This window comes from Coturnix japonica, chromosome 4 (genome assembly GCF_054131305.1).
Source record: "Coturnix japonica strain WE chromosome 4, WE-NBRP24, whole genome shotgun sequence".
NCBI lineage: Eukaryota > Metazoa > Chordata > Aves > Galliformes > Phasianidae > Coturnix > Coturnix japonica.
In genome coordinates, this window is record NC_140666.1 from 71,404,907 (window position 1) to 71,416,966 (window position 12,060).

General features: G+C 44.1%; 1 protein-coding gene across 16 annotated transcripts in view; it reads right to left on the reverse strand.

Moving 5' to 3' along the window:
• The window catches only part of TBC1D1 (TBC1 domain family member 1), an 89,658-nt gene that overhangs the window by 57,393 nt on the left and 20,205 nt on the right, over window positions 1-12,060 (reverse strand). For 3 of the 16 annotated variants that reach the window (XM_085545584.1, XM_085545582.1, XM_015862497.3), the window contains exon 1: window positions 5,733-5,977. The exons of 12 other annotated variants lie outside the window; for them this stretch is intronic. In XM_085545584.1, coding sequence (XP_085401710.1) covers window positions 5,733-5,762 — 30 coding nt within the window. In that variant the 5' untranslated portion in view covers window positions 5,763-5,977. Of the gene's footprint in view, window positions 1-5,732; window positions 5,984-12,060 lie in introns of those variants that run through there. One more of the 16 variants, XM_085545580.1, reaches the window with a different exon arrangement.

The following is a 12,060-nucleotide window of genomic DNA, read 5'->3' on the forward strand; positions in this document are numbered from 1 at the left end:
AGTGTTCCTTTTAGTGACAGACAGAAGTTGAACACCCCCAGAAACTCTGGCCAACCTCCTTAGGCCTGAGATTCTCATGTATTTAAGCACTGATTCATCTCGGAATTTGTTACTGTAAATCAACTAAGAATAACCAAATCCAATTCAGATGCAACTCGGTACAAATAACTCGATGATGAAAGCAAGATTCAGGGGTTACGTTTTTCTTTGCCTCAGCTCCCCAAGTTCCAGCTGATCTTCCCCTCCCTTCCTCTCAAATGCCTGTAAAGCTCCTCGTTGAGCAAATCTCTTCAGATGTTCTTTATATTTTTCACGTGTATCTTTATAAAAGAAAACCAAAAACCGAACAATACAGAGGCACAGATTATTTTTTCCCCCTCTTTCATTACTATTTCAGCTTAAGCCCCACCTTCCATCAGCTTAAACAGATAGACCATAAAGATTTCTCATTAAAGGAAAGAAAGAAAGAAAGAAAGAAAGAAAGAAAGAAAGAAAGAAAGAAAGAAAGAAAGAAAGAAAGAAAGAAAGAAAGAAAGAAAGAAAGAAAGAAAGAAAGAAAGAAAGAAAGAAAGAAAGAAAAGAATTTACTTGCTAAGCCTCTCATCAGCCTCTATAGCATATAAAAAACCTCATCTCCTTCAACTTTAGGAAATGTTTCTCATCATTTGACTCAAATATCATAAGAATTTATTGACTGGCACAGGGCAAAAAAAGGTACCAACATCCTCTTAAAGGAGAGGCATCTCAGAAATACCAGTGCTTCTAAATGACAAACTGGAATCATTTTGTAGCTCTGTGAGATGGCTTCTTCAAAACAGTGTTTTGCCCACCCTTTCCCTCGTGGGTATTTCTATATGGGGAACCCAGAGTCAAACTGCTGTGTTCATTTCCTCAGAAACATCTCTACCGCACATCGTATCAGTCTTCCAAAAAGCAGAGTATGATTTCAAGAAGTACTTTAGATCATCGTACGTAAATCAAAGTTAAGCTGCCATGCCACACATACATACACTAAAAAAATCAGAACTTAGTTGCACTGTCTACCCCTAATGGGATTGGGAACCTTCTTCCCTGATCCTGCAGGATCTCCTGGTGCTTTTGCTACACTTTGGCACAGAACACATTTACCATGTGAAGACGGCTAATGGCCCTGATTCCCAGAGAGCCTTTCAGTGAGGGGAAGCAAGCAGTTTTCAGCTGGAGACTAAATGTTTTGTTTTGAATTGAGGAGGACAGGACCTGTATTAAGCAGCAAGGTCAGCTACCTCAAGCAGCCTTAATGCACTTTGCAGACACAGAGGACACTGCCACGCACATAAGGGCTGCGTAAGTCTGCTTGTATCTTGCACTTGTCCCATGGGGTTAGGGGCATGTGAGCAAAGGGAGTGTAACCAGGCTGCGTATTCGTATTCAGAGAACGAATAAGCAAGCGGGAGAATAAAAGTGAAGCAGCTCTGAAGAGAAGGTATCTGCTGAGTAAGAGCTTCTCCACCGCGGGACCAACTTCATTGCAAACACTGAGTGCATTCCACAGTCATTGCCGAGCCCCCGCAGGGACGATGAGGAGTGACTGGCATACAGAGAGCAGCGGGCGTGTGAAACTCCGGCGGTGATCAGCACTTATCTGAGTGCAGTCAGCTGGTGACAATTGTTTTACCCCAAAACGAAAGCTGATGGGGAGAAATACATGCAGCAGCAACCAGTCTGGGAGACAAGTGAGGTCTCATCCTTCCAGCTCAGCCCCCCGTGTTCAAAGCTCTGAGATTTCTTCCACAAGACGAAGCACAGCACTTAAGCCTTCCCACCCACTCGGTTCTGATCCTTGACACTGATTCTCACTTATTTTTCAGATTTTTGATACAGTATCCAAGTATTCAAATATGTTTAGAAACAGGGCAACAGGGGTAAATGCACCAGCCTTAAGCAAGATACACCACAAGATACCACCATCATTAATTCACTTCTCTAAATATCATCTTAGAAGTAAGATGGGTTTAAAACTAAGGCAGGCTTAATAAACTTCAAAGCTTATGAAGCTGCAGACAGTGTGAAAACGAACAGTGAAGAGGGCTCCTTGAGAGAACAAATCTTGGCTAAAAAGCAAGTCATTCACTAAGGGATAAAAGAAACCCACAGGTGTTCAGCTACTGTGGGAATGAAAGGCCAACTCAGTACACTTAAACAAAACACCCTCCTAAGTGAGTGTGATATACCCTGAAACAGAGCAGAAATAAAAGACAAGATAGGCCTTTCAGAACAGAGAGGAAAAGGAGGGGGAGGGATTTCTTGCCCTTCCTCATTTTTAGTCTCTCATCCTTTTCCAGAGGCAAATTAATTGCATTTGCAGTTTCTGACCTACGCTATGAAGTAAACTGTCACTCCCATGCACTCTTCACTAGAGGCCTATTAGGCACTCATTCAGAAAAGTAATAACAAGAATGGCTAAACATCAACGAGATCACTTCTAACAAAGCACACTGAATTACATCAGGAAATGCAATAAAAACAATTGACATCTACCATCACTACTCCAGTAACGCTTAAAATATCCAAATACCCAAGCATTGCCACAATGAGTAGTGTAGGAATTTTCTTTTTTGAAGCCTTGTGATCTTCTTAAACCGAGGAAAAATCACAGGCAAATCCTACTTCAGTAGACTATGAAAAAAAACACTTCTTGTTTCAGTGCTGGCAATTTCAGAACACGCACTGTGAATATGCTCTAAAATCTGTTTTTCAGCACAGAAGAAACCCAAATGATCAGGTTCTCAGCCTGAGCTCCAAGATCAGCCATTCAGCCTGCAGCTCCCGCAGGCTTTTTGCTGGTGCTGGGGTCCCACTCTCAGGTTGCCTGGAGCAGCAATGAGAAGCTCTGCTGTGCCCAAGATCCCTCCTAGGATGAGTGGGAACTGCTGTCCTGCAGCATGGGAAGAACAGAGCTACAGACAGCTGGCCAGGACTGATCCATCCACCGCATCACCATCATCACAGAACAAGCTTTAATCTAGATGATGTAACCTTGCTTTTACATTACTTTGCTTTACTTTACCTTGTTAGCTTATAGTGCTGTAGACAAAATAAGGTGAAGCTAAGCAAAACTTTAATACTGTATATGGTACTTTTTTTTCTGTAATTAGAAAGATGCGCTATGCAGAAATGGCTTAAGTAGCTGAGATCCTGAGCACACACTTACTCACACTGTCCATCTATACAACTTATTAGGCTAAGAACTGCTTCTTACTTTCTATTTATTCAGTGGTCAATTCTTATCTGTGGCTTCTGCGAGGCTGCTTCTGCATAGAATCTTACATTATAAAATGAAGTCAGACTCATAGCTAGGACTAAAGTTGGTGGGCTTCATTTTACTTAAAGTAAAGCTCTACTAAATACAATGGGAAGAAGCTCTCTTAGCAACCCTTGCTATACTGCTCTCTCCTACTGGTGAACTGATGGCATGCAAGTACATCATATCTTGTTAAAAATTGCATTTCCATGTATTATTTGCAGAATGAAAGTTAATGCAATGAACTGAAGATCGAAGGACCTTTATTTATGAAAGTGTCTGCGCCGTCTGCCTACAGCTGACCAAAGCTAGACTGCACTTTGAATAAGCTGCATTGTTAGGAGCTTAGTCAAGGATTTCCCTGAAGTCAGTTATCTAGTTTTAAAGAACTATGCAGGAAAAACAGGTATAACGATTCCTTTTTTATTTAACTAATTTTAGCAGACTAAAATAAGTCACTGCTTCAAAGGTTGTTACCCACCATGGTGGGCAGCATCAACCCACACAGATTTGGGCAGGGCTTCTCCTCCAGCACGCCCCAGGACGGGCCTGCAGCATAGCACAGCTCACCCTAAGGAGCCCGTGCATAGACAGGAGTCTAATGGTTAAAAGTGGCAATGAAGACACATTAAAAGGTAATGATTATACAAGCACTAAGGACTGATTTTACAGTACGTGGGGGTACATTACTTCACCTGTAAGTACCTCCAGGCCAGGGAACCTGCATGCAGAAGGTACTATTGAAGCCTCAGCACTTTGTTCCTGAGTGGGGGATACTTTGAGCAGTCAGTGCCCAGCTTTGTTTCCATGGGGCCGTCTCCCCCACACCCTGTGGTGTCTCCCTGTTCTGAAAGGGACCACCATCTTACAAGCCCTGGCACAGCCTGCAGTTGTGCTAGGAGCATCCAGCAGCACTTCCTACAGTTTTACTGCTCATATGTTGGCAGGCAGAATAGCTTTCTCTGTTCACAATCCTCACTTGATATTTTCTCAATACTCTGCCTAGTATTCCCTCCCTAATTAGCCCTGATGATTAGCTGCCATTCAAAGAACAACACTAACCACTTGCAAGGAAACAGCAGTGCAATAACTGGTTTTGAAACCTCGGTAAACACTTGTGAGAACAAATTCAGGAGTGCATTCCTGCAGGAGCCCCTGCTTCCCCCAGCAGAAGTTTGGCCAAGTCTGCACACCACGGACTCTGCCCTGTGCCCCCCCAGCCTGCTGTTTGCTGACTAGTGGCTTTGTGCTCCTGACACGCTCACAGCAAGCAAGGGGCACAGGCTGCCCCACAGCATGTCCTGTGGGATTCACTCCACTGCATCACTCTACCTACAGATGAGGCCAGCGTGTTTGTGGCTGCTGGCATGGCATCATTCCCTCCAGTAGCATATCACTATGAGACAGAGGCACAGTGATGACAGGAGAAGGAACTGCTTAACACACACCCCACCTGGCAGCTACATAAACAGGTTCTTAAAAAAAACCAACCAAACAAACCAAAAACAGTAGGAAGCAGAAGGGATAAATTTCCACTTTTCTGAGCATAGCTAAAAGCAAGCAGATGCCTTTCTAAGACAGAGGAGAGCAAATCCTCCCTGCTGGAATCTAAATGGATGTGATGTGGGCGTAGTGTGCTCCCTCCTGTCACCTTCTGAAAGCAGGGATTCCACCTGCTATGTGTTAGAGGGCTACATTACAGCCAACTGGCCATACACACCTGGCACAATGGACTGAGGCTCTATAAACTCAACAAGGATCCACAAGTTTAACTTCAAGATCTAGCCTTATTTGTTCAGGTTATTCCTCAGAGGAACCCCTACCTCTGTCACAGAGCCTGCCTCACCCCATCCTCTCTGTGCTCTCTGCCGCATCTCACTAAAGAATAACATACATATCATTTTAAATCCAAAATGACTCCTATTTTGGAGAGGCAAACAAAAACACGTTTTTGAAACACCAGCTCTAAACTATGTTCCAGATTTGTTTAAGCCACCTCCACTGCTCTGCATCCATGTGTAGCTCCACAAAGTGTGGTGGAAGGTACTACTGAAACCTCAGAAGCAAAAGCCAGCACCTCACATACACTGCCAGACTTCAGTAAGCAGAATAAAGGCCAGCTGAGGGCTGTGCATACATTCTGCAGGAGGAGGACGGGAGGGGGGGTGGAAACAAAGCAAAACAAACAAAAAAACCCACAAAAAGTTTTAACCGAGCAGCGGGAGCGCAGTTACACGTATTCCAGAGCACGCACGAGGCGACTCCAGCACGTAGCACACCTTCCTGCAGCTTTCACCGCTGCTTTCCCCTCCGCACCGCTTCCAGCCCGTTCAGCCAGATGCGGAACCGCACCAACTTTCCCTCGCCGCACGCCCCGAGCCGAGCCAACAGCAGGGCTCCGCCGCCGCCCCCCCAGGCCGTGCTGTGCCGTGCCGTGCCCTCCGCCTACCTTGGCCACCCAGCTGAACAATGGGGACATCCTCCCGGCAGCCAGACGCCCCGCGCTCCGGCCGCTCCCCCCGCTGCCTGCCGCGTCCCCTTCATGCGCCCCGTCCGCCCTCCGAAAGCGGCGTCGGAAGCCGCCCGCCCGGAGCGCTGCCCACGGCGGCGACGGCGCGGGAAGAGCCGGGCAAGGCCAGGCCGGTAAGGGAAAGGAAAAGAAGGGAAGGGAAAGAAGGGCCGGGCCGGGGGCCACGTCCCGCCCCCACCGCGCTCCGCCTCCTCCAGGGAGCCGGGGCTCCCCGCGCCGGGCTCGGCAGGATGCTGGGGAGGGAGGGAGCCGAAACCGAGCCCGGTGCTCTTTGGAGCAATTCGCAGTCACTCCGTATTCACAGCTCCCATGAATAGTCTGTATTGTTTTCTGAGGGTACGGCAGAATCGAAGTCTAAATAAAATCTTCCGTTGGAAACCACTGTGAAATGATACATTTCTAGTCAGGTTGACCTTTTCTAAGTTATCTAATAGCAACTCACATCAATCACGGGCGGACCTACCTCCAGAAACGTCACAGGATTGCAGAAAGGTTTGGGTTGGAAGGGGCCTTAAAGATCACTTTCTGTGAGCGTGGGCACCATCCCTACTCCAAGGCTGAACAACATCCAACCCAGCCTTGAATGCCTCCAGGGATGGATGGGGCATCCACAGCTTCTCTGGGCTGCTTGTGCCAGCGCCTCACCACTTGCATTGCGAAAAATGTCTTCCTACTGTCTAACTTTAATCAACCCTCTGTTAGCTTAAAAGCGGTCCTGTCATGATGCGTCCTGATAGATTCCCTTTCTGGCTTTCCTGTAGCCCTCTTTAAGTTCTGGGAGGCCATAATGAGGTTTTCCCAAAGCCTCCTCCTCTCCAAGCTGAACAAGCCCAGCTTCCTCAATCTTTGTTCATAGGAGAGGTACTCCAGCCCTCCGATCATCCTTGTGGCTCTCCTTAGGACCTGGACTCTAAAGCCAAACACAGTACACCAGGTGGCATCTCTCAAGAGTAAGAAAGCAGTCAGAGCATTCCACTAGTATGAAAGTCTCCAGAAGGTGAAGGGACATGACCCACTTCCCTGATAGAAAGGTCTTCAGCTCAGCTGTTCCTCTGCTCGCCCATCTCTGAGCACACAGCCCTGCTCTATGCAGTAGGGCTGCACAAAAACAATTGATTTTCCTCAGTTTGGAGGAAGGATGCAGAACTAGGGGAAGAAATGCTTGGATTTGACAGGAAATGATCTGCTTGGGTCAAACAAAAAGCCCTTTATTTTCCATCCCCTCATAGAGACAAAATAAAGAGAGAGAGATCTGCAAAATCCAAACAGTACAGCTTCATACTACGCTTCTTCCTAACACAGTTCATCTGCTCAAAGTTAGATGAAGAAGCACCAAATGCAGCTTCTTGCTCTGCCCAAAGCTACGCTCATCTGACCAACCAAACTGCTGAGGAACACTGTGTGAGAAGATTAGAAAACAACGAATCAGAACACCAACTCAGAATATTAAGACCTACCTAGAAAAGGTGACTAGAACACAAGGCTGAAAGAACGTGCCTAGGAAACATAATGTCCCTGCCCACCACTACTGTATTACTGACAGACTGAGAATGGAGGTATCTGAGCAGGGCAGATGTGAGAGCTGCTGCACGGTGGTGTGTGCTTAGCCCTGGTCTGGCCTGGCAGCTCCTCGGCCAAGCTGAGCTGGTTGTGGTGGGAACAGGGAAAAATCTCTTGGTGGTGGTCTCAAAGGTTTATTGGCACGATAAAGGTGAGATATTCTCCCTGCTGCTATGATATAAGCTACTGCTTATGATGCATGGAGAACATACATGAAAAAGGGCATCTTTTCTCTGGGCTTTAAACTTGGCACCTTACAAAAACACCAGAAGCACTTACAATTTATGTATGTAAACTAGGTTTACTCGAGGCAAGAAGAATGCAAGAACATCATGTGCTGCTTATAGCTGCACAGTGTGTCTGTTCTGTGGTGGCAGCATTAGAGCTGTATTTCTAAAATGCTGAACACAAACAATATTATGTCCAAACGATCATTTCTGCCCTTTCCTCTGAGGAGATCCTGCCAGCTTGGGAACTTTTCCAGCTCCCCCTTCCTGGCTGGCACCCTTCCACAGTTTCAAACTAACAATACACACATATCCTCTGAGTCTCCATTAAATGCTGATGTCAGTCAGGAGTCTTGGCTTCTAGCCCTGACTACCACCAGCTCAAAGAGCTGGCCTCAGTGCGTCACTTTGTGCTACTTAACTTCTAAACCTGCTGCCTGCAGTTGTTATATATGTACAATTTATATGCACTCAGAAATCTTCAACACGCTACGGGGCTGGGAGGAAGAGCGCTCATGCGTTGAGTGCACTGAATTAAGAGATAAAGTAACAGTAAATGAATTCCAACTTCTGCTGGTAACGTGATTTTCAGGCATGCTATTTCATGACACTCTATGCTTTAGTTGGTCAAATGGAGATGGTATATGCCAGCTTGGAAAGAAGAGGGATTGGGTACACTTACAGACATCTGTTGGCAGATACGCTTTAAATGTCCAGATACAAAAATGTTTGTAATACATTAAATTCCTCTGTGTAAATGAAAAGGTCTCTGTTTTGCTCACCTTCCAAAAAGCAATGTAGCAGGAACAATAACTGCATTCACATTCAGGATATTCAATTGAAAAGGGAACCTCTGTATTTTTCTGTTTTAAATTTGGCTTGTACAAATAACCGTCTCTCCAAAAATACTATAAATCCACTTTGGGTAAATGGAAAAATTCAGGGCCAGGCAAATGACATCTGTATTGCATAAACAGAAAGTAGCACTTGACACCATCTTATCTAAGTGTACAGTCTTATTTTAAAATGTAACTCTCGTGCATATGAACAGTTCCAGGTTATGATGGAAAATATTAGCAAGATATTTGTGCCTCCTTTTAAAACATAGTTGCAATTAAAATGCTTCAAAGCCCCAACCGAAAGCTTACATTGTCAGAAAAAAGGATTTCTCCATTTTATAGATGTCCTTCAGAAATTTACACACACACAAACACACTCATTATTTCTCCTGTCTGCATTAAAAGAAACCATTTGGAGAGAAGAGAAAGGGGAGGTATATGTTCTATTAAGAAGGAAGGAAACTATATTCAACCTTCTAACACAAAAAAAGGAACATCTTCTGACTCACCCTCCTCTGATTTTACCATTCTTTAGGTTTAATGACCATAAATCTTTTTAAGACTCTTCACAGTATGTCAGCACTGAATGAAGTCTCACAATAAATTGCATTAATGGTCGCAAACATAATTACCTGAGAACTGACCTCTCCTGCTGCTTTTGTTTTTTTAATTTTGGTGGTGGTTTTACAGTAGACCCCATACCCTTATTTTATTTATTTTAGCCCTGAGACCCTTTCCTTAAACCTGCTTCTGTAGCTCTTCTTCTCATGAATTACCCCTCTGCCCAAATCACTCCTTACAAGCTCCTTTTATGTCTTCTTTTCCTATTAGGGTCTCATCTACACAAAGTCTTTGTAAGTGCAATTGAGAAAATGTAAGAAAACAATAAGTTTGTCAGTAGCTACCCGTATTTGTTATTTGGCCTGTGTTTCAAACATCCTCTTTTCAAACATACAACTTTTATCCTTCATTACTTAGTTTTAATCATTCATTAAGATGTCCTTGAGGAGTCTTGTCTCATCCCTTCCCATTCTGAGTAGTGGGCTAGATACTTTCTCCTTCATCAGAGAAAAGAGATAAAAGTTATTATTGCAATAACACTGCTTGTCATAAGAACATTAATAATATTTTGTTAATAATGTACAACTAAGTTAAAAGGTACCAAATAACTCCAGAATATTAAGCCAACTCTATAAAATTTTTAAGATGACCAACAATTAATCTGGATCCACTGAAGAGAGTACTGAGAAGAACAGACTTCCCTCTATCCAAATATTAATTATAAGAATGAACTTTGTTACTCTTTTTAGCTGAATTATAAACAAATTCCAATTTCTTGGTGCAAAATAAAATAAAAGATTAATCATAAAACCAACAAATCTTCTCAAACAAGACGTGCATCAGCCCCATGAAGAAAAGTAACTGGCTGGCAGCAGCTGTCCCCTTAGGCAAAGCACAGAGAAGCCCACTGTCTGGAGTTGCATGTACAAGCTGAAGATGAAACCCGGTTCTCACTGAAGAAAACAGCATGACTTCTTAATGACTTTCAGATACTCAGTGTAAAGGGAAATGACAGTGTTTTGGGCAGTTTTTGTACACTTTGCTTGTCAGTTAAGAGTGCAAACTGAAGAGTTTTGGCTTACTGCTAACCAGTAGTAGCAAGAACAACACAAGGCTTTGTGCTGGTGCCTAGAGATAACATGTAATCATGTGCAGCAGACTGACAGAAGAGAATGATTTGTCAGAGCCCTGGGCACCAGCCTCAGTGACAGAATCCTTTCCAGACTCTTGCAGATTTTAGCATCCGTGTGATTGTCTGTTCAGCTACAGAATTTGTAATTGCAAAGAAGCCTTGATTAAAGTGAAGGAATGGTGAACCTACACAATGTATGAAAGCAGAATAGGAGCCTAAGTTCACGTGCTGCTTAGTAGTGGAATAAATTCCTCCAAATGCTGTCCTGCAGTCAATGCTAGATCAACTAGAGCAAGATCAGGAGAGTATGAGACAATGAAATGATTCACTATAAGGTGGTTAAAGCAGCTTTATGAGTTGCTGACACTATCTTAACATTCTTCTCTGTGGGTCTGATTTGGAAACTTTTATCTTCTGCCCTATTGTGAGGTGATTCTTCATGACAGCAGATGCTGGGCAGGTATCCTGAGTGATGCCAAGAACATCTAAGATATCCTGGTACAGAAATGCCCACTGTGATGTTAAGACAACAATACATGGAGAAAGAAAGTGAACAAGGTTATCCACAAAAAGTATAACAATAAATACAATCCAGCTGTGGGGTCCTGATACCCATCTATATACATTGAAGCTATCTAACGCAAAATGCTCAGCTGGACTGAGATCATCTTGACACATCAAATGCTTCCAAAAACACCAATGAGTAAACTCTGGATTGGCAAACATTATGCTGGATTGAGTATTTTCTGTCTTCTCAAAGAGAGGAAAAAAAACCCTTGAAGTCATCAGGGACTTTGCCATTGGTACTGACTAATACAGCTAAGGCGCGATCACATGTTTACATTCTCCCGTGATCAAATATGCACTGCTGAGTGAGCTGGTTGTGAGCAACCAATCAGATGTTCATAAAAGAGAAAACAAAACTAAACGAACTCTGACTAAACGCATCCCGAACCTGCAGGTAAGTCCAGGCAGACCTTTAAAGATACCACTTCGGTCTGAATGGTTGGAGGCAAGAGAACTGCAAGGACAATCTGGGAAGCAAACAACAGGGGAAACACTGCACATAGTAGGAAACTGCTAAAAGATGCATCAGAGGTTCCAAGCATTTACACTGTTTTGGGATGGAGGATTTCCCAGCAGCTATGTCACTGGAGAAGGTTGAGTGGAGCAAAGTGGCAAACTGCACAAGCAGAGAATGGAATTCCAGATCTATGGGGTAGCTCCAACCATGCAGATACAAAGACAGGTGGAACCCTTGAGATCAGTGTGATCCTGACTGTGGCTGAAGCAGACGCCTCCCACATCCCTTCCTGTAGGCCAGTATTTTTTGCTCTTCTCAATATGACCAAGCTGAGGGGCAACTAGCTGAGCCCTACAAGCTGCTGAGAAACGTCCAGGAAAAGGGCAGCAGCAGCAGCCTCCACAGAAACAATGCACATCTGTACACACCCCCTGACATGATCAGATAAAGCATAAAATAGCAATGATGCCAGACCGTTGTTTTTTAAACACACAACCCACCCCTGGCAACAGGGCACAAAGGATGGGATAATTAAAGGTGGATTAATATCCCTTGGCATTGAAAGAAATGGCCACAGGAGGACTTTGTGCCCTCCTCCTCCAGCCTCCTATGCTTCCTGCTTCCTCACAGCAACCACTGAGAGATCTCCAGAACAAAAACCAAACAAAACACTGAAAGTTTCAGAACGCTTTTCTGAAATGCAGCTTAATGAAGGCTATACTCAAAGTGTTCCTTGATCCTGATACTTAAATGGTTAAGCCAAGTTACTCAGACGGGAAGACAGATGCTTCATTTGAAAATGTGCCTCATTTCCTTTGTGTAAAAGCCCCATCTCACACAGGAAAATACACGCAAATATTACACATTTCTAATAATGGATAAGTTAACCAGCAAAAAAAAGTTT